Source organism: Salvelinus sp. IW2-2015, linkage group LG6.1, assembly GCF_002910315.2.
Source record: "Salvelinus sp. IW2-2015 linkage group LG6.1, ASM291031v2, whole genome shotgun sequence".
NCBI lineage: Eukaryota > Metazoa > Chordata > Actinopteri > Salmoniformes > Salmonidae > Salvelinus > Salvelinus sp. IW2-2015.
Window position 1 is genome coordinate 771,570 of NC_036845.1, and position 26,263 is coordinate 797,832.

The 26,263-nt window shown below is 44.5% G+C and overlaps 3 protein-coding genes across 11 annotated transcripts; 1 reads left to right on the forward strand and 2 right to left on the reverse strand.

Annotated features, from left to right (window-relative positions):
* Window positions 1-3,963: 3,963 nt before the first annotated feature.
* u2af2a (U2 small nuclear RNA auxiliary factor 2a) lies at window positions 3,964-13,561 on the reverse strand. 4 transcript variants are annotated; one of them, XM_023988635.2, is made up of 13 exons: window positions 12,983-13,551; window positions 12,528-12,590; window positions 12,186-12,327; window positions 11,482-11,520; window positions 10,852-10,961; window positions 10,512-10,663; window positions 9,939-10,055; window positions 6,543-6,681; window positions 6,254-6,333; window positions 5,761-5,901; window positions 5,176-5,262; window positions 4,637-4,888; window positions 3,964-4,531 (listed from the first exon to the last, which is right to left on the reverse strand). In XM_023988635.2, the coding sequence occupies exons 1-13, from the start codon at window positions 13,029-13,031 to the stop codon at window positions 4,397-4,399; spliced, it is 1,506 nt and encodes a 501-aa protein (XP_023844403.1). In that variant the 5' UTR covers window positions 13,032-13,551; the 3' UTR covers window positions 3,964-4,396. The 4 variants fall into 4 exon arrangements, with proteins under 4 accessions (XP_023844403.1, XP_023844405.1, XP_023844404.1 ...); XM_023988637.2 differs by lacking the exon at window positions 12,528-12,590 and having other exon boundaries at window positions 12,983-13,561; XM_023988636.2 differs by lacking the exon at window positions 11,482-11,520.
* Window positions 13,562-13,868: 307 nt separating this feature from the next.
* LOC111964832 (coiled-coil domain-containing protein 106) lies at window positions 13,869-24,442 on the reverse strand. 6 transcript variants are annotated; one of them, XM_023988644.2, is made up of 9 exons: window positions 24,348-24,442; window positions 23,639-23,718; window positions 23,417-23,515; window positions 22,997-23,227; window positions 22,098-22,154; window positions 21,695-21,937; window positions 19,415-19,585; window positions 15,955-16,258; window positions 13,869-15,108 (listed from the first exon to the last, which is right to left on the reverse strand). In XM_023988644.2, exons 2-9 carry the CDS (start codon window positions 23,706-23,708, stop codon window positions 15,051-15,053), a joined length of 1,233 nt encoding a protein of 410 aa, XP_023844412.1. In that variant the 5' UTR covers window positions 23,709-23,718; window positions 24,348-24,442; the 3' UTR covers window positions 13,869-15,050. The 6 variants fall into 6 exon arrangements, with proteins under 6 accessions (XP_023844412.1, XP_023844411.1, XP_023844410.1 ...); XM_023988643.2 differs by having other exon boundaries at window positions 24,282-24,408; XM_023988642.2 differs by having other exon boundaries at window positions 24,236-24,408.
* Window positions 24,443-25,085: 643 nt separating this feature from the next.
* On the forward strand, window positions 25,086-26,062 carry LOC139027862 (transmembrane protein 238-like). Its single transcript, XM_070443859.1, has 2 exons — window positions 25,086-25,231; window positions 25,717-26,062. The coding sequence occupies exon 2, from the start codon at window positions 25,727-25,729 to the stop codon at window positions 26,051-26,053; it is 327 nt and encodes a 108-aa protein (XP_070299960.1). The 5' UTR covers window positions 25,086-25,231; window positions 25,717-25,726; the 3' UTR covers window positions 26,054-26,062.
* Window positions 26,063-26,263: the final 201 nt, after the last annotated feature.

Here is a 26,263-nt window from a genome sequence, read left to right on the forward strand (position 1 = left end):
GTGTGTGTGTGTGTGTGGGTTGTGTGTGTGTGTGTGTGTGTGTTGTGTGTGTGTGGTGTGTGAGAGAGAGAGAGAGCGAGAGAGAGAGTGTGTGTGTCACGGGGAACTCAACAAATGAGGTACGGGGCTGACAGGAATACCCCAGTCACCACTCATCTCAGTTCCTCACCACTTCCTGGGATTGCAGCATAGCAACACGCTTGTTCTGTAGATGATGATTCTTTTCAGAAAAGTGGACAATATGGTGGGCATATCGGCTTGATGAATAGCCAAACATCCATTCAACTGGATTCATTTTCCTAGCACCCGGGGTGGGTGGGCAAGGGTCCAGAAACACGCACGGCATGGGGGAAGGGGGGCTGTCAGATTTGACATAGAATGCATTGAATTAATGTGGTATCAATCATAAAAGGTGGCCTACATTATTTCATCTTGCCTATGCTAATTAGCTTTCCTGTCAAAATAATTATACTTGTGTGCTTTATATCGTAACTTTTTTCTAGTTGCTGTGAGTGGACTCTGGACTGTGATCTGTCCTGGCTGTATGGCTTCACTTCTCTCCCTCATATGGTGTGATAGGAAGACAGTGGTAAACTCAGGTCTTTTATAATACACGGTGTGCTGATGTGAACATCCTCAGACTCTCATATACACATCACTCAAAGTCCTTCTGTCACCACGGAGTAATGTATGCTCACACACACCACACAACACACACCACACACACACACACACACACACACACACACACACACACACACACACACACACACACACACACACACACACTCACTCACTCACTCACTCACTCACTCACTCACTCACTCACTCACTCACTCACTCACTCACTCACTCACTCACTCACGCACACGCATACACACTCAAGCAAGCACGTACACCACGCCGGCGGGACACCACAACGAAACGCACACACACTACATGGTGTCATCTATAAGATATTCTATAGTGAACTAAGGACTGCATAGAAGAGTAAAAACACTAAATGTTTGTTTGATCTACTGCTCTGTGATGTCATGACAAGAGAAATCAGAACCTTAAACCTATGCATTTACAAATTGTGCTCTGCTTTCACACACACAGGCACAGGCACACACAGGCACACAGCCTCCATCCCTTGATGTAGTGTTTAGAGTTGCWCTCTCCCTCTGCYACTGCAGCGTTCCATCTTTMTGAATGAAGATCAGTGGGGAGGCGTGGTGTAGAATGACAATGACCAGCGTCAGTGGTGTAGACTTCCCACTAGAGGGCAGCAGTACATGGATATACCACTGCAGCATCAGACCTACCTGGGCTGGGCTCCTATGGTGGGCTGCAGGGGAAAGATCTCAATTGCATACTCCTCGCATCCTCTCTCCTTGTCTCCTTCTCAAAACCCATTGGAGGAGGTCAGAGGGGCAGGTCCTCTGGCTTTCTCATCCAATGGGTTTTGAGGAGGAGACAAGGAGAGAGGACACGATGAGTATGCAATTGAGATCTTCCCTGAGTCTCTRTACTGATTCCCATTGGAGTAGGATGAAGTTGTTCCTTTACACTGATCTAAGGACAGTCTTGGGATGAGGGTGGGCAAACTGATCTTAGATTCTGTGCTTTCTGGCAACATCTACCTGCCTGGTCTRGAGGGATTGCACCATATTGCTGGCCTTCCTCAGTGGAGTGCAACGGCACAGACAGAGATGGGATGTATAGCGACATGGTTCATTATTCCCACGACAGTGTCATGTCTGTGCTGCACTATACACTTCTGTAGCTGTGCCCTCCTGAATAAGCCCCAGGTGAGTATAGAGGGAGTACTGACRGCTGCAGTGTCAACCTGTTTTCATGCCACTTAGGCAAGCCTCTACTGACCAGTCAGCTCAGGTTTATGTGTACTGTGGTTCTGAACCTGTCATCTTGACATTTCAATGGAGAAACAGTCAAAATCAGTCCCGTGTGACTTAGTTGGTAGAGCATGGCGCTTACAATGCCAGGGTTGTGGGTTTGATTCCCATGGGGGACCAGTATGAACATGTATGCACTCACTACTGGAAGTCTTGGCTAAGAGCATTTGCTAAATGAGTCAAATGTAAACATACAAGCCAAGTCTATTTGCACTGTTAGTCAACTCCTGCTTTTCAGTGTGATATCCAGAGAGCAACAGAAACCCTGTTAGAGCAACTTCTGAAAACGAGAAACTAAGTGGCTTCCCGAGTGGCACAGCGGTCTAAAGGCACTACATTTCAGTGCTAGAGGCATCACTACAAACCCTGGTTCAATTACAGGCTGTATCACAACCAGCTGTGATTGGGAGTCCCATATGGCGCCGCACAATTGGCCCAGTGTCGTTAGGGTTTGGCCATCATTGTAAATAAGAATTTGTTCTTAACTGACTCGCCTAGTTAAATAAAAGATCCACAATTCTGTTATAAACTACATGTGGTTTTAGCCATTTTTTATTCCATTAATTCACATTTTGCCCCCAAAAATATTAAATTAAAACGAAAAAGCACATTTTAGAAAGGGAGGAAGTCACATGTCATTGGTACTGCCCAACTCTAGGTCTGAACACAAAGCATCATGGGAACTCGCTCAACCCCATAGTGTAACCAGTGGTCCTTGGAGTCGTAATGACAAAGGTTGAGGGAGATGAGGAAGTGAGACCATATATACAGTTGAGGGGACAACCTTTGATGCCTATTAACATGTTGTTGAACATTCCAATAGAACACTTGAGAACCTGTCCAAAAGACTGCACTCCCCTTCAGTTAAAAAAACCATCTCACCCTTTGTGACAACAAACCCATTACTTAACAGAAGAGGTATACAATCACACAATACTACCTGACTTTTATGGTTACTAAAAGCCTGATAACTTGGTCAAAGTAAATAGTGCATTTTATTTGTGGGCAGTAGAACAGGAAACATTGTTATTAGTCTTTATAACTTTATTTTGTCTGCTGAGGTGAGAAGTTACACAAACACTACCTGGGCCAAAGAGAGATTTCTGTATGAGCGGTCCAATATTCTATAGGTAGGTTTGAAACAGGAAGCAAAACAAAAGAAACTCATTCCAGACAAAGCAATACAACTTGAATACTGACTACAATCTCAAATCATTGTTACCTGAAAAGACCAAAGCCATGAAATGACTCCATGTATTGACAAACTTGCTAAGCACAGACATGAATGAGTACTCCACATATTTTACTCTCGAATGAGACATGAAAAATAACATTAAGGCTTTTAATCAGAACCAGATCGAGCCCTACTCAACACCAATCCAATATTTACCACTCACAATTCAAAAATAACAATTCAAAACTTCAAAAGCCTGCCTTTCCCCTCTCCCAGTCTCTCTTATGGGTAAGGGTGTAGGGATAGAATTATTTTGCCTGCTAAAAATGGCAGTGGATAAATTCACACTAGATGAAAGGTTTCAATCCAAAAAAGAAACAAAACCTTCAAAGAAACACAGGCAGTAATACAAATGTATGGTACTCAAACTCCGGCCCTGGTGACAATGCAAGGTGTGACAGTGTAAATATACAGTATTGGAACCACAAAAGCTGACATTCAGATCAATTAGTCCAATATGACATTGGAGTTGGTTATGTATGGTTACAGCTTCTCCCCCTCTCGCTACACACACAGGGAGAGGGGCTTAGTCTGATGTACATGGAAGAAAAGAAACAAGGAAATGTAAAGGTCCAAATCTGAGAAGAAAGGAAAATCACAAAACAAGGCCATTCCTGTCAATAGCTTTCCATCTGATCCTGTCAATAGCTTTCCATCTGATCCTGTCAATAGCTTTCCTTCCCCCTTTTCTCATCAAGAATCTGATCATGTTATCTACATTGGTGGGTCAAATAAAAAAATGTCACCACCTCCCTCTCCCCATATGAAATGATGAATACTCCTCTGTCCATCCATCTATCCACCAGTCTTATAGAGTAGCCCAGTCTACTTCCCCCTCTCCACACCTTCCTAAAGTACTTAAAACAGGCTCCCTCCATTTAAATACAAACCATAAGGTGTGGCAAGACCCCCCCCCCGCCAGAATGACCCATCTCTTTCTCAAAGTATAAAAATCATTTACCCCTGACCTGTTACTACACACAATTCACAAAAATCTTTGAACCCCCCCACCCCCCCCTCCTGGTTTTCATCAGAATACAAACCCTTCATCTCTCCCTTCTCTTTTGCCCAATACCAAATGGATCCCCAGCCCCTACCCCTGGGTACTTCTCTGAACTCCACCTGGCCTTCTGATGGACTAGCTGAAACATTATGTCGCTCACACCTTTTCAGGTCAAAACAAGTGCCTAGGTGGTGTGGGGTTAGGGGTCGATTTGAAATATGGTAATCCACCCCCCTCACTATCCTYGTCTGTCGTCATCCTCTACCAGAAGTCTCGGCGGTGGTAGGCATCAGGGTCGCAGTATTTGGTCACCACCACCCGGTTAGCAAACTTCCTGCCCGTCAGACCCTGCATGGCCTTCTGGGAGTCAAACACTGACATGAACTCCACAAAGATCTATAGGACAGAGAGGGAYAGAGAGAGGAAATGTAAGGAGGTTCAATGGAGATCATTCAAAAAGACATAGTCATAAAGCTGAAGACAGAAGCCTCTCTCTCTCACCTTGCCAGTGCCAGGGACCTCCAGCCCATCCACAGGTCTGGGGATCTCAATGCTCTTGACCTGGCCGTACTTGCTGCACTCGTCCCTCACATCCTCCACGATCTCCTCGTATTCCTCTTCATCCACCAGCTCCTCCACAGCCACCATATTCATCAGACACAGCACCTCAGTGGGCAGGCCGGCCATCTGGGTCATTGAGCTGTTCATCAGGCCCGGCACCTGYAGCGTCACCGGGGTCTGGTTTATACTTGTCTGGAGGGGAGAGAGGAGGGTTGGAGAAGGAGTGTCGGTGGATACAGAACATGCTGTGAGGGATTGGAAAAGTAGAACAGACACAGCACAGGCCACCCCAAGGGCACAACATATGCTCCCCCTCATCTCTCTGCTCTACCTAAGATCCTCTGCCCCCTCTGCACAAGTGTATCTTTCTCAGATGTCCTGAAGGCTCCCTGGACCAAGCGTTTCCCCTCTACCTTCTACTTCCCTCTCCACTGTAGCACACTATTCCCTGCCTGACCAGCGTCATCTCTCAGTCTTACCAGAGTGGCATTCTTGGATCCCACGCTGGCTCTCTGCACCAGGAGCTTTTTATCTCCCAGCTGCATGCCGTTGAGTCCTGCTATGGCCTGTGGGGACAGGGCATCTCCAAGTGGTTAATACAGCTGTCAATTATCAGCAGGGACAACCCCCCAGGGTCTATGCACTTCTACACTATATATTGAAATTCCCCCTTTCAAGAACCCAATCAAAAGCTGAATTTAGGATTTTTACCTTTCTACATATGGTCATTTTAAAAGGTTTTATTAAATTTTTACTGCAATTCAGTTCAATCATAACAGATTACCCTGAAATATTGGGAGTGTAACCATATGAAATCATTTTGTCAAGAGTTATGTCTCTTGCTGTGGGGGCTAAAGTATTATATATGAAACACAAACATTTTATTAATAATATCTCAAGAGCAATATAGTTCCCCTTTAACATTCACTTACATTTTTATTGATATGCAAGTAATTAAAAATGTGAAGAGATACTGCAAAAATGTGAGAAGAAAAAAACTGGATCAAATCCAAAACCATGACATGGTGTGTGAAGAAGTAAAAATGCAGGGGTTGGTTAGCTACCTGATTCTCCATGGTGATCTGGTCGTTCAGGTTGACGTCTACATACTCACAGAACGCATAACCCTTAGACAAACCTGTGGCACTATCCTTGACCAAGTTAAAGGCCTTGAGAGGCCCAAACGATGTCAGGAGCTCCTTCACCTGGAGAACAGAGAGGGAAGGGGTGAGATTACCATAGAGATCAGAGGGGAAAAGATGGGAGGGATAGGGGAAAGGGGAGAACAGTCAGACGAGGAGACATTGTTGAACACTTAACATCTCAGACTATTGGAGCTCTTTCAAGCTATCTGGCTTCCGTCAACAGTGTTACTCCAGTACACTGCTAACCGCGTCCAGCATTGACTAGGCATGTGAGGAAACAGGAGGTTTTCACTGGGCCAGACTGGGACGTCACAGGAGGTGAGCAGCCAGCCAGCACACCCCAGTATGGCCCAGTAGGTGGCTCCAGGTGACCTGGTTAGAAGACTAAGCTGGTTAAGGTTAGTTCACTGACCTGGTCATCATTCAGGTAGTTGGGCAGGCCCCCGATGAACAGCTTGTGGGCCGAGTCAGGCACCACTGTGGACACCACGCCTACACAGACAGAGAAGGAGAGACAAGTTATTTAAAGTCAACCAAACGTTGATATAAACAGCCTACATCCAGTCTGATCCTATAGAGACGGGTAAATAGTTCAAGTAGGCCAGACTAAGAAGGGTTTAAAGATGGACTAAATAGAGAGTGAAGCAGCCAGAGACATTTGGACAGTTAACCAACAGACAGAGACAGACAGGCGGACAGACCAGGCACGTAGACGCTGGGGTTCTCGCTCATGCCGGGCAGAGGCTGGTAGTCATGGGGACGGCGGATCTTCAGACTCTGTCCCTGGAAGATGATGCCGTCGAACGCCATGGCCTGGGTTGTCTCATCCACTGAGCGGAACTATGGGACAACAAACACAGACCAGGTTTGAGAAAGGTAGATGGTTAACTTTCACCTGTCAGATGATTTCATAAAGCTCAGATAAAAGGGCCGAACACACCCGCATTAACATCCACAGGGCTGTAGTGGAGCGGGTCGAGAGTTTCAAGTTCCTTGGAGTCCACATCACCAACGAACTATCATGGTCCAAACATACCAAGACAGTCGTGAAGAGGGCACGACAACACCTTTTCCCCCCTCAGGAGACTGAAAAGATTTGGCATGGCCGCCCAGATTCTCTAAAGGTTTTACAGCTGCACCATGAAGAGCATCCTGACCGGTTATGATTTTTCAATGCCGATAACGATTATTGGAGGACCAAAAAAGCCAATACCGATCAATCGGCCGATTTTTATTTATTTATTTGTAATAATGACAATTACAACCATACTGAATGAACACTTATTTTAACTTAATATATCAATAAAAATCAATTTAGCCTCAAATAAATAATGAAACATGTTCAATTTGGTTTAAATAATGCAAAAACAAAATGTTGGAGAAGAAAGTAAAAGTGCAATATGTGCCATGTAAGTAAGCTAACGTTTAAGTTCCTTGCTCAGAACAAATGAAAGCTGGTGGTTCCTTTTAACATGAGTCTTTAATATTCCCTGGTAAGAAGTTTTAGGTTGTAGTTATTATAGGAATTATAGGACTATTTCTCTCTATACGATTTGTATTTCATATACCTTTGACTATTGGATGTTCTTATAGGCACTTTAGTATTGCCCTGTCTCTTATACACATCTAGATGTGTATAAGAGACAGCACACACACACAGTGGGGCAAAAAAGTATTTAGTCAGCCACCAATTGTGCAAATACTTATTTTCCACCATAATTTGCACAATGTGATTTTCTGGATTTCCCCCCCTCATTTTGTCTGTCATAGTTGAAGTGTACCTATGATGAAAATTACAGGCCTCTCATCTTTTTAAGTGGGAGAACTTGCACAATTGGTGGCTGACTAAATACTTTTTTGCCCCACTGTATATCTGTCTCTTATACACATCTAGATGTGTATAAGAGACAGTTATAGGACTATTTCTCTCTATACGATTTGTATTTCATATACCTTTGACTATTGGATGTTCTTATAGGCACTTTAGTATTGCCAGTGTAACAGTATAGCTTCCATCCCTCTCCTCGCCGCTACCTGGGCTCGAACCAGGAACACATCGACAACAGCCACCCTCGAAGCAGCGTTACCCATGCAGAGCAAGGGGAACAACTACTCCAAGACTCAGAGCGAGTGACGTTTGAAACGCTATTAGCGCGCACCCCGCTAACTAGCTAGCCATTTCACATCGGTTACACCAGCCTAATCTCAAGAGTTGATAGGCTTGAAGTCATAAACAGCGCAATGCTTTAAGCATTGCGAAGAGCTGCTGGCATAACGCACAAAAGTGCTGTTTGAATGAATGCTTACGAGCCTGCTGGTGCCTACCATCGCTCAGTCAGACTGCTCTATCAAATCATAGACTTAATTTTAACATAATAACACACAGAAATACGAGCCGTAGGTCATTAATACGGTCGAATCCAGAAACTATCATCTCAAAAACAAAACGTTTATTCTTTCAGTGAAATACGGAACCGTTCCGTATTTTATCTAACGGGTGGCATCCATAAGTCTAAATATTCCTGTTACATTGCACAACCTTCAATGTTATGTAATAATTACGTAAAATTCTGGCAAATTAGTTCGCAATGAGCCAGGCGGCCCAAACAGTTGCATATACCCTGACTCTGCGTGCAAGAGAAGTGACACAATTTCACCTGGTTAATATTGCCTGCTAACCTGGATTTCTTTTAGCTAAATATGCAGGTTTAAAAATATATACTTCTGTGTATTGATTTTAAGAAAGGCATTGATGTTTATGGTTAGGTACACGTTGGAGCAACGACAGTCCTTTTTCGCGAATGCGCACTGCATCGATTATATGCAACGCAGGACACGCTAGATAAACTAGTAATATCATCAACCATGTGTAGTTAACTAGTGATTATGATTGATTGATTGTTTTTTATAAGATAAGTTTAATGCTAGCTAGCAACTTACCTTGGCTTCTTACTGCATTCGCGTAACAGGCGGGCTCCTCGTGAGGCAGGTGGTTAGAGCGTTGGACTAGTTAACTGTAAGGTTGCAAGATTGAATCCCTGAGCTGACAAGGTAAAAATCTGTCGTTCTGCCCCCGAACAAGGCAGTTAACCCACCGTTCGTAGTGGTATTTCACCGGCGGTCGAGGCCTCCCACTTATTCTACACCTCTCATGTCTCTTCACAGTGCCAGACTAGAGTCAAGCTCAACAGGATCTCTAGGCCATCATTGAAAACAAGAATGTGTTCTTAACTGACTTGCCTAGTTAAATAAAGGTGTAAAAATGTTTTTTAAAAATAGGCTAAATTGGTGTCCAAAATTACCGATTTCCGATTGTTATGAAAACTTGAAATCGGCCCTAATTAAATCGGCCATTCCGATTAATCGGTCGACCTCTAATCCTGACTGGTTGCATCACAGCCTGGTATGGCAACTACTCGGCATCTGACCGTAAGGCGCTACAGAGAGTAGTGCAAACGGCCCAGTACATCGCTGGGACCAAGGTTCCTGCCACCCAGGACCTATATAATAGGCGGTGTCAGAGGAAAGCCCATACAATTGTCAGAGACTCCAGTCACCCAAGTTATAGACTGTTTTCTCTGCTACCGCACGGCAAGCGGTACCGGAGTGCCAAGTCTAGGACCAAAAGGCTCCTCAACAGCTTCTACCCCCAAGCCATTAGACTGCTGAACAATTAATAAAAATCACCACCAGACTATTTACATTGACCCCCCCTTGTACACTGCTGCTACTCGCTGTGTTTGTTACCTATGCACAGTCACTTCGCCCCCACCTACATGTACAGATTACCTCAACTAACCTGTACCCCTGCACACTGACTCTGTACCCGGTGCCCCCTGTATATAGCCTAGTTATTCTTATTGTGTTACTTTATATTATAACTTTTATTTTAGCCTACTTGGTAAACATCTTCTTGAACTGCACTGTTGGTTAAGGGCTTGTAAGTAAGCATTTCACGGTAAAGTCCACACTTGTTGTATTCGCCGCATGTGACAAATAAAGTTTGATTTGATTTGAAAAGAGGTCCGTTTGACTATTGAGGAAGGTCACATTTCTTCTCCAGTATTGAGTATTGTCAAGTGGGTGTTGAGACCCACCTCGAGGAAGGCAAAGTTCTTGTCCTGATTGATCTGAACAGCGAGGACGGGGTTCCCTGGAGCCTGAGTGAGACCGCCCAGACGCATCTGAGCGTTGAAGAAATCCATCATGGACTCCTACACAGGGAGAGGGAGAGACATTGAGGCAATACTCTGGAAAAGAATCACTCCAACAACAACAGTATTTATTATGCACTCTCTGATAGCCTTAACCTGACAGAATCAGATGGCCCGGCCCCTAGCCTTAACCTGACAGAATCATCCTACACTATCTTTAAACTGTCAAGGCACTACGGTGAACTTTTTTTTATTACAAGGATCACATGAAAAATGTAGGCGCAAACAAAGAAATTCAAAAGCACAATGAAACATATGAGGAAATAAAAGCTAGAATCCTTAATTTTTCTAGGCACACTGGTCCTCCTAAATAAAAATTCCAGGTCGCACAGCTACATATTCAGGCACATACACAAGTAAAATGGCAGCACTGTAGAACCCTGTTAAGCTGTATCAACTTTTACCTACTACCTCTCTCTGATCTCTGTCCCTACATCCATCCAGAAGCTAACTGACCTCTGTGATGCCGAAGGGGATGTTCCCCACGTAGAGCCGACGGGCCTGTCTGGTCATCTGGCTTCCCACCACAGGGACAGGAGTGGGGGTCACGGCCAGGCCGTCTGGGGTCATGGTGGGCAGCAGGGCCGTGGCTGGGATCTGACCCGCAGCTTGAGGAGAAGTCACACATTTAAAAACACAACATTCATACAGCTTCCAGAACAAGATAGTATTAGTAAAACCTCAGTTAAATATGAGGCCAAACGAGGGTCAAAGAGTTGAATAGAGTAGATGAAAATAGAGGAGAGAGAACAAGGGAGAGAGGAAGAGGATGATGAAGTGAGGCCTCCTCTCTTACCCTGCATGGCTTTGTACTGCATCACACTGATGTGTTCAAAGCCAGGAGGAGGGACGTCCCAGTACTTCTTCACTTTGTTCTTCTTCTTCGTTTCACGGTGCGGGGAACGACTGATGGAGAAAATAGGACAGGAGGAGTGAGAACAGAAAGACCAACAAAGGAGTGCAGGGAGAAACAGATGAAGCAAAAAGACAAATAGAAGTCATTACTTGTGATGTCCTCTGAGTCAAGCCTTATACAGACCTTTAGAGAAACCTACAGCTTCTCTTTAACCCATCTATGACACACCAGGTTTACACTTCTGAATCCATGTTTTAAATTATTGTACCTTTTACAAATATAAGTGAATTCAAATGACATACTACTTTTAAATGACATTTACAGTGGATGATGTCACAGAGCCCTACAAATGTAACCCATTATTACAGAGTTGACCCTACAGTTTCATTTCTCTCTCTCCATAGAAACCCCTTACCAAAACCTTCCCACACAATGGTATACACAGGATATAATACGCTGTTGTAAACATGAGTGGATAGTACACAATCAGAGGAAAGATCACTTGCTAGAGTGACTGGAGTGATATTGTAATAATGCAGAAACAAGCTCTGTGTTAGTTTGCTGTATTACCTTACAGCAATCTCTTGGGGTTGTTGTTGGGATGGTGAGCTGAAATGACATTGGAAGGAGTTCACATTTCATTTCACTCCAACCCTGGTCACAGGTAGTTCCACTGCAGGAAGTGGAACTAGAGTGCAATTSGAAATTAGCCCCAAGCCACTGTTTGTATGAACATAGATCCTAAAGGATTGGATAGGTATAAGCAATATGGTCTTCTGCTGGAGCGCTCACCACATCCACTCCTTTCAGATCTACTAGTAGGGCATGGGGATAGGGACCGATTTGGAATCAGGCACCTACACTTCTACAGAACACTGAGGTCTAGTAAGTGTACGTTATGTCTCTTTCCACTAAAACAAATGCATCCAAAATCAACTTCAGGGACCAGGTGTAGAATGTTCAACGTGTGTGTGAACACTGTTAGATGTGGGTCTTCCTCCACAAAGTTGTATTTCACTGTCAGGACAATAGGTAGGCTACCTCATACAGAGGAATAATGCTGTGTATCAATATGCTTGACAGCTTTCTATTTCAGATTTAAACTTTTTACGAGGTACAGTCAGTGTTGCCTGGGTTGCTTATTTTCCAAGAGTTCTGATACTGTTCACTCATCAGGTGTGCAGATAGCCCTACTCTAACCAGTACGTAGTACCTGCACGTAACTAGGTCTCTTACACACCTGAGAGCGTGCAGTAAGACAATGCTGTAGTTACCTGCGTCTCGGTCTGCGCTCCTTGCTGTCTCCACGGCGATCCCTGCTGCGTCTGTCCTTGTCTCTGCTCCTCCTCTTCCTCTCTCTGCTGCGGCTGCGAGAGGGGGAGCGACGGTGGTGGCGGTTCTCCTTGTCCTTCTCCGCTGGAGGAAGGGAAATCAAAGGGAAGGAACGGTGAAACAATAGGAAGAGGGAGGGTGGGAGGAAAGAAAACAGAAAGGGAGGAAAGAAAACAGAGGGGGAGGAGAGAAAACGGTTGAGTTAAAATAATATAGCTATGCCATTAAAACAGACGCTTTTATCCAAAGCGACTTACAGTCATGCGTGCATACATTTTACGTACGGGTGTTCCCGGGAATCGAGCGACCTATCCTGGCGTTGCAAGCGCCATGCTCTACCAACTGAGCTACAGAGGACCATAGAGATGGGGAGGAGAGAAGATGGTACAGGGGGCAAGAGGATTGACACCGTTACGTGTTTACTTTCATAGGATATAGCTACTGTATGGCCAAGAGATGTTAACTTTTCATGGATTCAACACATTCAGAGCTGGAAAACGTCAGCTGGCTCAAAACAGGGCCGATTAGTGACAAAAATATCGTTACTTTTAAACAATGGATTAGCTAGTTATAGCCACACGAATGTGCCTGGGACGACAGCTGCGACAGTGTGGGCTCTAGCAGCTAACGTTACTACTAGCTAGTTAGCCAGCCCGCGCTCTTGTGTTGTGATGATATGCGATTGCTAACTAGTTTATAACCTGGTTATAAAATATAAGTGATTAACTAGCTAGCTTACCTTGTTTGTTTTCAGACAGTTGTCTCTCGAATTCGTCGAAATCCGACATTGCCGTTTCTTATTTGCTAGCCCTAGCTAGTTAGTTAGTTGTGACTGTAAAATGGACGGGAATGCTGAGCGGTCGCTAGTTTGCGAAAAAAGTGCACAACACACTTAGTAAAATGCTAGCTAACTACACACCACTAATGCAACGGTTTAGAAATATCAAAGTAAACAACTCCAGGTGAGTTAAAGATGTGGTTCTAGTTTACACTAATAACTGAAAATAACATTGATAAAGAAAACCTGTTATCTTGTGCTAGCTAGTTGGATAAAGCAAAGTCCAGGCTGGGGCCTGTTCTTGAAGCAGTCGTGGTAGCGAGCTAATGCTAACTAGCAAGTCGAGTGAATAAGGATATGCTGGTACAATTGCACATCCAATGTTATGCCGTTCGTCCTGTTGATGTTGCAACGGTGTTTGGCGTCGTCCCAATATATGTTTTTCAATTAAATGTATACAAGGAGAAAATACGGGATATGTTCGGTATGCCCGCTTTTTGCGTTTCGTCTCCCAGGCACCCCGTGACACCGGAAGTTGATCTACACATTTTACTTTTAGCGCCCCCTTTGGGCTTGTAATTCAACCAACAAAACATGTACATACAGTATGTTCTCTTTGCCCTAGCACCAAACAAGAAGTTCTTACAAAATGCATGGTATTTTCTAACATTGGACATTATAGTATGCATTGCATACGTGAAAGCTAGATATCCCTGTATTGATTTCAGAAACAACCTCTCAGATCTGTGATTACAACAGAAAGGAGTTTGACCCAGGGGAGCAGCATTTGTTTTTCCTAGCATCTCCCTATCTACACACTCATAGAGAAACACACGTCAAATCATGATTTTTTAAGAAATCAAATGCTTTAATGGCATTTCTGTTTTACAGTCCATACAATTTGTATAATCAACCAAACATTTTCAGTTTTTGAATATAGGCTACTCCTCGTGATTCTTGAAGAGAAATACAATATTAAACATTTTTGAAATGCTGCACAAACAGAGACCGATATCTTAAATGATACAGGTTGTACTGCACCGTTCAGTAAATTATTGGTTCCTTATTAAAGTCAAAATGACATCTCTGACCCGTATAAAAGGTGTTGTAACATAACATGATTTCAGCAGTTGTACACACTGATACCTGTCAGTGGGTGAGTTTGTGTTGTGAATAAGTAAGACATGAAGTTTAAAGTGAGAGGTACCCTTTCACACGCTCAGACAACCTGGGGTCTCAGCAATTCCTTGTACCAGTATAATAAACACACAATATACCACTATATTACACCATCGCCAATACTACTGCTATTGTTTTTTTAACATCATTATTAAGTTCAACAACAGCTCTGTCTAAACAACTGACCAACAAGAGTTACTTTCACATGCAATTGTAATGGGGAACTGGTGATTGATTTTGATTTACAGACATGTTCAAATAAAAATCAACATTTGTATTTTGTCCCTTTTGTGGAAATCACTGAGCTTATTGGAACACAAAGAAAGAGAAGCGTAATAGTATGCAATCTAATTGCAATAAATTATTCTCAAGCAAACAAAGTATTGCAGTAGAGAACTGATAAAAGAAAGCACAAATCTCAACTGATGGTGAAATAGCACAGTAAATCATACTACTATTATAGTAAAAACGAATCTTCGTAGCACAGTACAAAGGGTACGTGATGTTACACTACACCACATTTCAGTCAAATTACACATCTCACAACTGTATGCTACAGTGGCACTTTACAGTGACAGAATATATTCTGGTGCAACAAAAAAAGTGATGTATTTGTGGTACAACAGCTTAGCCTCACAGTAGAACTGTCCCCAAAACTGTCCCCATCCTCCTTCCAAAGCAAAGAGTATATGCTTATTCTGTTGTTCACGGTTGCAGACACAACACCAGTGGTCAGTCAGCTAGCTAACTTCCTTTGTTTCAGAACGTGGAAGCTTTCTGACAGAACACTGGAATGATTCTACTAAAGGATTGAATCTGAGCAATAGTGTGCAACTACTCTTTGCTTTGTTCAGTTTGTGGTCGCGTGAGTTTCCTTCTCTTTAAGAGAATCCTCTCCTCCTTTCAACCTGGAGAAATGAGAGACAGATCCAAAATCACTAGGTGTGGACTTTTTTAAATATCTAAATAAGGTCATCATTTAAGTGCACAAATAATACACTTGTTTTTGAAGTGCTAGGAAAAAGACGAGGGAATGTTATCCAAACAACAAACATTTATCTGTAAATAAAGATGTATTTATAGTATTGGCATTGCTTTTGTGAGTGTGCAGAAAATGAAACCACTTTTACATGAAGACACTAAAAGGTGAAATGCTGACAGCTCAAAATAGATGATCGTCAAAAAAGACCGTATTACCTCAAATAGTCAGCATGGCACTTATTTCAAGTATGATGAAAATAAAGAGCCAGTTTGGAATGCTACAAATCTATGATTTGATCACTGTACCTTCATGCTGCTACTGTAAGTATTTGGGAGTAGCATGGCCTCTTCAGACAATAGCACCACTTTTTGGCATTGGCAAAATGGGGCCCTACGTGTCAAAATTGCACTGAAATACAGTACTACAAGGTTCAATAGTACTCTGGTCAGAAATAAGGAATGCTATAGTTCATTACCTCAGCTTCAAAAGGACTCTGAACAAATAGTTAACAATAGAAAACAGATTCTGTGTATGGGATGGGCAACAACCTCCCCTACATATCCAGCGCTCCCATACACAAATCTTAACTTTCCATAAATGTCTGAATCTTAGGGAGATGGTTGAGTGAYGACCTTCTCCAAAATTCCCACCCTGCTCTTCTCCAYGACAAAATKAAGCCCTCCTMCCCCCAGAGCACCCCCCCATCCCCTTGGACCACAGATTCCCCTCATCCCCTAGGCCCCAGCGTCCCTCCCCCCATCAGTGTCTGAACCTGTAGGAGATGGGTAGTAGCAGGTTGTTCTTCTTCAGGGCCTGCACCCTGCTGAGCGTCTCCTCGTCCAGGGCGACGTAGCAGCGCCGTGCGTAATCCAGCAGCTTCTCCTTGGACGGGTCAAACTCGCCCACCTCMSCCACCTTCTCCGGGGCCACCAGCAGCATCTCAGCGATGGGCGTGGTGGASGCCACTGTGTTGCGGTCTACGCCGTGGATCTGGAAGGCCTTAGACATGTTCTTCAGCCGCTGGTAGGTCAGCAGGATYTTCTTGTAGCGAAACAGAACCCCTGCAGCGTCTTTGACTAGAGGGGGAGGAGATGGAGGGAGGTGGGGATTGATTAGGCCTACTTCAAGGAAGGAAAGAAAGAAGCATTTCCAAAGCATTTTTTTTATTTATTGTTTTTTTATTTCACCTTTATTTAACCTGGTAGGCCAGTTGAGAACAAGTTCTCATTTACAACTGCGACCTGGCCAAGATAAAGCAAAGCAGTGCGACAAAAAAACAACAACACAGAGTTACACATGGGATAAACAAAAGTACAGTCAATAACAATAGAAAAATCTATATACAGTGTGTGCAAATGGAGTAAGGAGGTAAGGCAATAAATAGGCCATAGTAGCGAAGTAATTACAATTTAGCAAATTAACACTGGAGTGATAGATGTGCAGATGATGATGTGCAAGTWKAAATACTRGTGTGCAAAAGAGCAAAAWAAAGTAAATAAAAACAAYATGGGGATGAGGTAGGTAGTTGGATGGGCTATTTACAGATGGGCTGTGTACAGCTGCAGCGATCGGTGAGCTGCTCAGACAGCTGATGCTTAAAGTTAGTGAGGGAGATATAAGTCTCCAACTTCAGCGATTTTTGCAAATCGTTCCAGTCATTGGCAGCAGAGAACTAGAAGGAAAAGCGGCCAAAGGAGTTGTTGGCTTTGGGGATGACCAGTGAGATATACCTGCTGGAGCGCGTACTACGGGTGGGTGTTGTTATGGTGACCAGTGGGCTGAGATAAGGGGGCGCTTTACCTAGAAAATACTTAAAGATGACCTGGAGCCAGTGGGTCTGGCGACGAATATGTAGCGAGGGCCAGCCAACGAGAGCACACAGGTCGCAGTGGTGGGTGGTATATGGGGCTTTGGTTACAAAACGGATGGCACTGTGATAGACTACATCCAGTTTGCTGAGTAGAGTGTTGGAGGCTATTTTGTAAATGACATCCCCAAAGTCGAGGATCGGTAGGATAGTCAGTTTTACGAGGGTATGTTTGGCAGCATGAGTGAAGGAGGCTTTGATGCGAAATAGGAAGCCGATTCTAGATTTAATTTTGGATTGGAGATGCTTAATATGAGTCTGGAAGGAGAGTTTACAGTCTAGCCAGACACCTAGGTATTTGTAGTTGTCCACATATTCTAAGTCAGAACCGTCCAGAGTAGTGATGCTAGTCGGGCATGTGGGTGCGGGCAGCGATTGGTTGAAGAGCATGCATTTAGTTTTACTAGCGTTTAAGAGCAGTTGGAGGCCACGGAAGGAGTGTTGTATGGCATTGAAGCTCATCTGGAGGCTTGTTAACACAGTGTCCAAAGAAGGGCCAGATGTATACAGAATGGTGTCGTCTGCGTAGAGGTGGATCAAGGAATCACCCGCAGCAAGAGCGACAATATTGATATATACTGAGAAAAGTGTCGGCCCGAGAATTGAACCCTGTGGTACCTCCATAGAGACTGACAGAGGCCCGGACAACAGGCCCTCCAATTTGACACACTGAACTCTATCAGAGAAGTAGTTGGTGAACCAGGTGAGGCAGTCATTTGAGAAACCAAGGCTGTTGAGTCTGCCGATAAGAATATGGTGATTGACAGAGTCGAAAGCCTTGGCCAGGTCGATGAAGATGGCTGCACAGTACTGTCTTTTATCGATGGCGGTTATGATATCGTTTAGTACCTTGAGCGTGGCTGAGGTGCACCCGTGACCAGCTCGGAAACCGGATTGCACAGCGGAGAAGGTACGGTGGGATTCGAAATGGTCAGTGATCTGTTTGTTAACTTGGCTTTTGAAGACTTTGGAAAGGCAGGGCAGGATGGATATAGGTCTGTAACAGTTTGGGTCAAGAGTGTCACCCCCTTTGAAGAGGGGGATGACCGCGGCAGCTTTCCAATCTTTAGGAATCTCGGACGATACGAAAGAGAGGTTGAACAGACTAGTAATAGGGGTTGCAACAATGGCGGCAGATAATTTTACAAAGAGTGGGTCCAGCTTGTCTAGCACAGCTGATATGTACGGGTCCAGGTTATGCAGCTCTTTCAGAACATCTGCTATCTGGATTTGGATGAAGGAGAAGCTGGGAGGCTTGGGCAAGTAGCTGCGGGGGGTGCGGAGCTGTTGGCCGGGGTTGGGGTAGCCAGGAGGAAAGCATGGCCAGCCGTAGAGAAATGCTTATTGAAATTCTCGATTATTGTCGATTTATCGGTGGTGACAGTGTTTCCTAGCCTCAGTGCAGTGGGCAGCTGGGAGGAGGTGCTCTTATTCACCATTGACTTTACAGTGTCCCAGAACTTTTTGGAGTCTGTTTGAAAATGCTAGCCTTGGCTTTCCTAACTGACTGTGTGTATTGGTTCCTGACTTCCCTGAAAAGTTGCATATCGCGGGGACTATCTATGCTAGTGCAGTACGCCACAGGATGTTTTTGTGCTGGTCGAGGGCAGTCAGGTCTGGAGTGAACCAAGGGCTATATCTGTTCTTAGTTCTACATTTTTTGAAAGGGGCATGCTTATTTAAGATGGTGAGGAAATTACTTTTAAAGAACAACCAGGCATCCTCTACTGACGGGATGAGGTCAATGTTCTTCCAGGATTCCCGGGCCAGGTCGATTAGAAAGGCCTGTTCGCAGAAGTGTTCTAGGGAGCGTTTGACAGTGATGAGGGCTGGTCGTTTGACCGCGGACCCATAACTGATGCAGGCAATGAGGCAGTGACCGCTGAGATCCTGATTGAAAACAGCAGAGGTGTATTTGGAGGGCAAGTTGGTCAGGATAATATCTATGAGGGTGCCCATGTTTACGGATTCAGGGACCTGGTGGGTCCCTTGTGTGAGATGGAAGGCATCTAGCTTAGATTGTAGGACGGCCGGGGTGTTAAGCATATCCCAGTTCAGGTCACCTAACAGAACGAACTTTGAAGATAGATGGGGCAATCAATTCACATATGGTGTCCAGGGCACAGCTGGGAGCTGAGTGGGGTATATAACAGTAAGATACTTATTTCTGGAGAGATAAATTTGTTTAATTAGAAGCTCGTACTGTTTGAGCATAGACCTGGAAAGTATGACAGAACTCTGCAGTAGATTGCAACTCCTCCCCCTGGCAGTTCTATCTTGACGGAAAATGTTGTAGTTGGGGATGGAAATCTCAGAATTTTTGGTGGAACATGAAATGAGTAACATGGCTGCCATTGTCCCTCACCTCTCTGCCTCTCCCTGGTGATTCGGAAGACCCGCCTCCTCTTCATCCCTGGGTGCCCACCGCTGCTCATGCCCTCTGACATCACGTCCTCTCCTGAAATCATTTCCTCCTCGTTCATGTAGCCATCCTGCTCCAGGAACTCCTCGGCCTCCCCCAGGAGGGACAGGGAATCTAAATAGACAAACAAGACCGTGATAAAAAACAACTTTAGACTAGAGGTGCTAGACTAGAGGTGCTCATAGTTTGGACTAGGGATTGTCACAGAAGTGAACATTTATTCCTGTCCCATCTGGTACTGTCCATTTCTTCCTCTGTACTGTCCTGATTAGTGGTGGGAAAAGTCCCCAATTGTCATACTTGTGTAAATTAAAGATACCTTATTAGAAAATGACAAGTAAAAGTGAAAGTCACCCAGTAAAATCCTACTTGGGTAAAAGTCTAAAAGTATTTGGTTTTAAATATACTTAAGTATCAAAAGTAAATGGAATTGCTCAAATATACATAAGTATCAAAAGTAAAAGTATGAATAATTTCAAATTCCTTATATTAAGCAAACCAGCAGGCACAATTGTCTTGTTTTTTAATTTATTTTACGGACAGCCAGGGGCACACTCTAACACTCAGACAAAATTTACAAACGAAGCATTTGTGTTTAGTGAGTCCGACAATATCAGAGGCAGTAGGGATGAGCAGGGATGTTTTCTTGATAAGTGTGTGAATTGGACCATTTCCTGTCCTGCTAAGCATTCAAAATGTAACGAGTACTTTTGAGTGTCGGGGAAAATGAATGGAGTAAAAAGTACATTATTTTCTTTAGGAATGTAAGTAAAAGTTGTCAAAAATATAAATAGTACAGGTAAGTAGAGATACCCCCAAAAAATACTTAAGTAGTACTTTAAAGTATTTTTACTTAAGTACTGTACATCACTGGTCCTGACCCATCCAGATAAAAATCCCCAATTTTTACACACAGAAATGAGAAATAACTTCCTCCATTAGCTGCTCATCTCTGTCCCCCACTCTGCTGTGAGTAGCCATCATCTCTGTCCCCCACTCTGCTGTGAGTAGCCATCATCTCTGTCCCCCACTCTGCTGTGAGTAGCCATCATCTCTGTCCCCCACTCTGCTGTGAGTAGCCATCATCAATGACTGTATATATGGTAGCCATAGCAACTGGTTTGTTTGGCTGCTGCTCAGCGCTCACGAGACAGTTGCCAGCAGTTCACACACAACCCCATTAACCGATTTTGGCCCTCAACCAGATTAAATGGCCGGAGGCTGTATCTGCCACCCTATGGCCATCCTACTCTTTACTTCAGATGGCACGGGTTTAGTTAAATATGCAAACAATTGGCCGGTAATATTGTTGGTGGAGCAGCTATGCCGCTTCATGCCGCTTGTCCCGTTCTCCGGTTGGTTCTGTGTACTCCATCACATTTAGCTGAAACATCGCTCATTCCTTTTAATGGCTCTAATGTTAGTGATGGGTCCTTGGCTGCAACAAGACATTGCAATTCCTCTCTTGAAGGCTTCATCATTCACTGATGTACGTTGGCATCTGAGGTAAAGTAGGGACCGGCTAAAACTGGAGCAAGGAGTGAGAGTGAGCCTAACCCTCCCCCCAAAAAATATTTGTATAACTATTCCTGTACTGCGACCGTTCCTGTGGACTGTCGATCCTGTCCAGTCCTGTCCAGTCCTGTCCTGAACTCGACCCTAGAACTTCCCACTAATTCCTTTTTATTTTTTTTACTCCTTTTTCTCCCCAATTTCGTGGTATGCAATTGGTAGTTACAGTCTTGTCTCATCGCTGCAACTCCCGTACGGACTCGGGAGAGGCGAAGGCAGAGAGCTGTGCATTCACCGAAACACAACCCAACGAAGCCGCACTGATTCTTGGCACAATGCCCAGTTAACCCAGAAGCAAGCCGCACCAATGTGTCGGAGGAAACACCGTACACCTGTGTCAGCGTGTACTGCGCCCGGCCCGCCACAGGAGTCACTAGTGCGCGATGGGACAAGGACATCCCTGCCGGCCAAACCCTCCGCTAACCCGGACGACGCTAGGCCAATTGTGCGCCGAACCATGGGTCTCCCGGTCGCGGCCGGCTGCGACAGAGCCTGGACTCGATCCCAGAATCTCTAGTGGCACAGCTAGCACTGCAATGCAGGGCCTTAGACCACTGCACTACTCGTGAGGCCTCTCCCATTCCTGCCGGAATCCCTTGGCACGTGCAAGAGTCCTGTTCCCATGTCAACCTCTAGTCTGGATCCCATTACCTGGCCCTATGCTCCCGTGTGCATTCATGTCACTCATGGTGGCTCTGTTAGCGCTGCTACTGCCACTGCTGTGCCCCTGCAAGAGGGTCTGGGAGGCCCCGGAGCTGAACATGGAGCTCATCGCGGCCATCTGATTGGCTATCGTGCTGGAAGTGTGGTTTTTGGGTGGGGCCATGGCAGTGGGGGAGGGTCTTCGCTGGAATATCTGACGAGATGTGAAACGCTGTGGCTCGGACTTCTGCTCTGAAAGGGTTAACGGACGGAAAAGGAGAAGATCAATGAGGGTGATCAGTGAACTGAGGCCAGTAGTGGTGAGAGGTGATGAGAATATATAGAATATGCTCTGGATCTAGATACATGTATCATGAACAAGGGACTAGTGAAGTCATAAAGCAGTCCTTACCAGCTGGCCGCTCCCCCTCTCTCCTCGGCTTCCATTCAAAACGTCTAGAGTCATAGCCTGCAGGAGGAAAAACAACGGTTCCCGAGAATATATCTATGCCTGTAAAAAGTATGTTCTTTTACATGCTGACCAAACCGGCTCCACGCGTGCGTCTGCATGCTGATTTTGTCTATCCCCACCAGACTTGTTCACGACACGCAGGTTAAAATACCAAAACCAACTGTGGACCAACTATATTAATTTGGGGACAGGTCGAAACACACACAAAACTTTCATGGACATTTAGCTAACTAATTTGTCCTGGAAAATAAACATTGGGTTGTTATTTTACCTGAAATGCATATAGTCCTTTTTTTATGGATCTTTTTAGAATTTTTACCCATTTTTACCCAAAATCGTGTGTTCTCTACTCCGACAATTAATCCACAGATAAAAAGGGGAAACCTAGTTAGTTTTTCTCCTTGTTCATTCTTCTTCTTCTGTGGAGTTTTATATGGTGGTTGGCAACCATATTTAAGGTACATTACCAATACCAAATAGATTGGAGTGTGGACCTCCATCTTTCAATCACACACATGGGTCTATGCTCCTAAAAACCAATGAGAAGATGGGAGAGGCGGGTCTTACAGCACATCACGCGTCTAAAATAGAACCAAGTTCTAGAACCAAGTTCTATTTTAGCGCCTGGCTACGCAGACGCTGGTTGAGGTGCACAAGCAGTTGGGATGAAATTATTGAATAACATGTGTACATATATTTAGCAACGCTCGTGCACGCAACGTGGGTGGTGTGGTTAGCRTGGTAGAACTTCTCTAATCACAAWACATCTTTCTYCATCATGGTTGTGTCCCCMCAGTGTCCATCCTCCTTCCCAAACCCTCTCCATGCCCCTCTCTCACCATTGCTGTACTGGCTCTCGCTGGGGCCCTGGTTCTGATGGCCCTGGGTCTTGGTAGAGAAGATGAAGCGGTCCAGCTGGCAACGCAGGAAGTCCCTCTCCTCCTCCAGGTCCTCGATGCGTTTGTGCAGCCACGAGTTCTTCTCCAGGGAGATCTGCAGCTGCGTCCGCAGGTTGGTGATCAGAAGGTACGAGCTGCCTGGTGGGGGGGCGCCCGAGGGAGGGGGCGACTCTGAGAAACACACACAGGAAGTTAAGGGTCAGGGAATGAATATCAGGATTAATCTTAATCACTAACCGATTCGCACCGGAGAAACCAGGTGAGTGGACTCACTGGACTGTCCTTCCAGATGGTCATTCAACTACATTAATCTATGGTATGGGTTCTGATCTAGTAGGAAATGAAAGCTTTGATATGAACCGTCAAAACTCTGTTCATTCTGGTTGAAGAAGCCTTGCTGCTCAAAGTTGTTCTCCTCAAAGGGAATGGAGATTTCATAGGCATCCTCATTCTTCGGAGCTACAGAGGGAGAAATATACAGTAAGCATTATTATGGCTAAATAACTGTTATCACTTTGTCATGAAGAGGTAAATACACAGCTATATCAATGATGCAGATTTGAGAAGGTTTCACAATCTTACTCTGCATGGGGTGGGTGCCTGTGTGGTTCTTGGAGGTAGGCAAAGCGTCATTAATATTTCCCTCCTGCATCTCGTGCACCCTTCATTGTACAGAAATAATACAGGTTTATTAATGTATTACATTTGGCACGCAACATCCAATGATGGATAACAACTCCCATTGACGATGTTTCGTTGCAAATGTAACAGTATGCAGTCGGTTTTGTAATAACTTCGAAGTGTTGCCTTCAGCTTGCCTACTAAGCATTTGTGGATGCAATTATGCCACTAGAAATGTAATTACTAGTAGTTACAGTATGGCAATTCTCAGCAGAGATGCAGAATAAGTTACCTACTTATTTCGCACAGATCGCTTTATTCCCCTTTGTCTAACGTTACACTTGCGAGCGTACTAGCAAGTTATATTAGCACATTATACACGATGTTCGTTGCTGACATATGCTAGTTTGCAAGATGTAGCGTTATAATAAAAAATGCACACGTTAGCTAGCTACATATCAAATTGCCATAAGGACTCTGATAATCTTACACAGGCTAGTTAGATAATCAGCAGCTAGCTATTTTACTAATAGCAAGCTAGCAGCTTCTTTTACGCACAAACTATTTTCTGGTGGTGTTCTCCACAAATCAATGATATATGAACCGTTATTCAGTCGTTATAACAATGTATTTCATATGTAAATCCCGTTCATTCTGTCCACTTTCGTACCTAGCTAGAACAATAACAATATAGCGTTAATTTTACAAGTCTTGTTTACGTCCTTTGCCGTCATTTCCGGTTACCTAAGGGAGAGTCTATAATTTACCGAAATGTAGTTAGTAACGAAAAGGCGCTGCTGTACAAAATGTGCAGTTTTGTCACATAACACAATGCAACAGATGTTTCAAGTTTTGAGCAAGCGTGCAATTGGCATGTTGACTGCAGGAATGTCCACCAGAGCTGTTGGCAGAGAATTTAATTGTCATTTCTCTACCATAAGCCGTCTCCAACTTTGTATTTAGAGAATTTGGCAGTACGTCCAATTTGCCTCACAACCGCAGAACACATGTAACCACGCCAGCCCAGGAACTCCACATCTGGCTTCTTCACCTGCAGGATCATGTGAGACCGGCCACCCAGGCAGCTGATTTGGGGAAAAAATCATACTGATTGGCTGGTCTCAGATGATTAGGGCCTAATTCAATTATTTCAATTGACTGATTTCCTTATATGAACTGTAACTCGGTAAAATCGTTGACATTTGTGCATGTTGCATTTATATTTTTGTTTAGCATATACATTAGAAATCATATTCCAAAATAAATGTCAGGGTGAAAAGAATTGAAAAGTCAAATATTGTTTGACAGGTTTTTCTTGCTTTCGTTTAGTGCTGCTCTGACCAAAGGACACCGGACCAATGATATTCGTCAGTGCAGAAAAGTTCAGGTGAGGGGGAGTGGAGAGGTGTCAGGTAACATTATTCACTCATGAGTCACTGTTTTTACCTGCCAGTGAAGAACCGGAAGGATACAGTTTGAGTGGATTCTACTTACATTTTTAAGAGATAAATATTGAAACGATACTAATCAAGACGCATTTGCACCTGTGATGAGGTGAGTATTAATCTGTTATGTTTTTCTGTGTTTAAATCCGTTTTTTAACGAGCATCGAAACACAAAAGTGTCTTGGTTGTGCTGGGAGTATCATAGCGCTCAGGTGTGGCACCTGTTTTTCCTATGAATAAAGATACATTGAAGAGTATTGTACGAACCTACAATGTTAGATAAAAAGTTTAAAAAAAAGTGTAGGCCTAAATACAAAGACAAAGTAAATATTTAAATAACATACTGTTGTTATTTGACCATGGTTACATTATTTCATACATACCTGTACTTTAATAGCTACAGAACATACACGCCATGGTGTCATGTTTATGTTCATACAATATCCTCCCACTCGACCAGTAGGCCTAGAGTGAACCTCCTATCATTGCCAGAGGTGACTCTATTGTGATTTTACTCTGAGCAATGTCAATGCACAAGAGTTATGTCTGTCAATGTGCCACACACCTCACCTACCCCACCTCTCTGTCCCCCAGGTGAGTGACCATGGCGCAGCACTATGATGGTCTGTCCCACTGTAAGCTGGCCCTGGCGTTTGCCATATTGATGGACCTGCTAGGTGTGTCTGCTCTGCTGGTCGGGGTCTTYGYCCCATTAGAGATTAAGGGACAGGACTTTGGGGACCTGCTGGTGTACTCTGGGGCTCTACTGATGCTCATGTCCCTGGGAGGATGGGTCATGTGGTACAGCGGGAACCTYGAGGGCCTGACCTCCARGAAGGAGCTAKGGGGAACCATGGGTGCCATGGACCGGCTGGCCCGCTCCCTCAGCCGCAGGATACGACTCCCCAGGAGCCACAGCAGCCCCTCATGATGCTTCATGGTNGGAACCATGGGTGCCATGGACCGGCTGGCCCGCTCCCTCAGCCGCAGGATACGACTCCCCAGGAGCCACAGCAGCCCCTCATGATGCTTCATGGTTAGGCGTAGGAGAAGGGCGTGGTTGTAGGGGAGGATCCTCAGTGTCTCCATTAGACTATTGGCCCCTGACAGTCAAACTGCCTGGGGGTCTGGGAGCAGAACC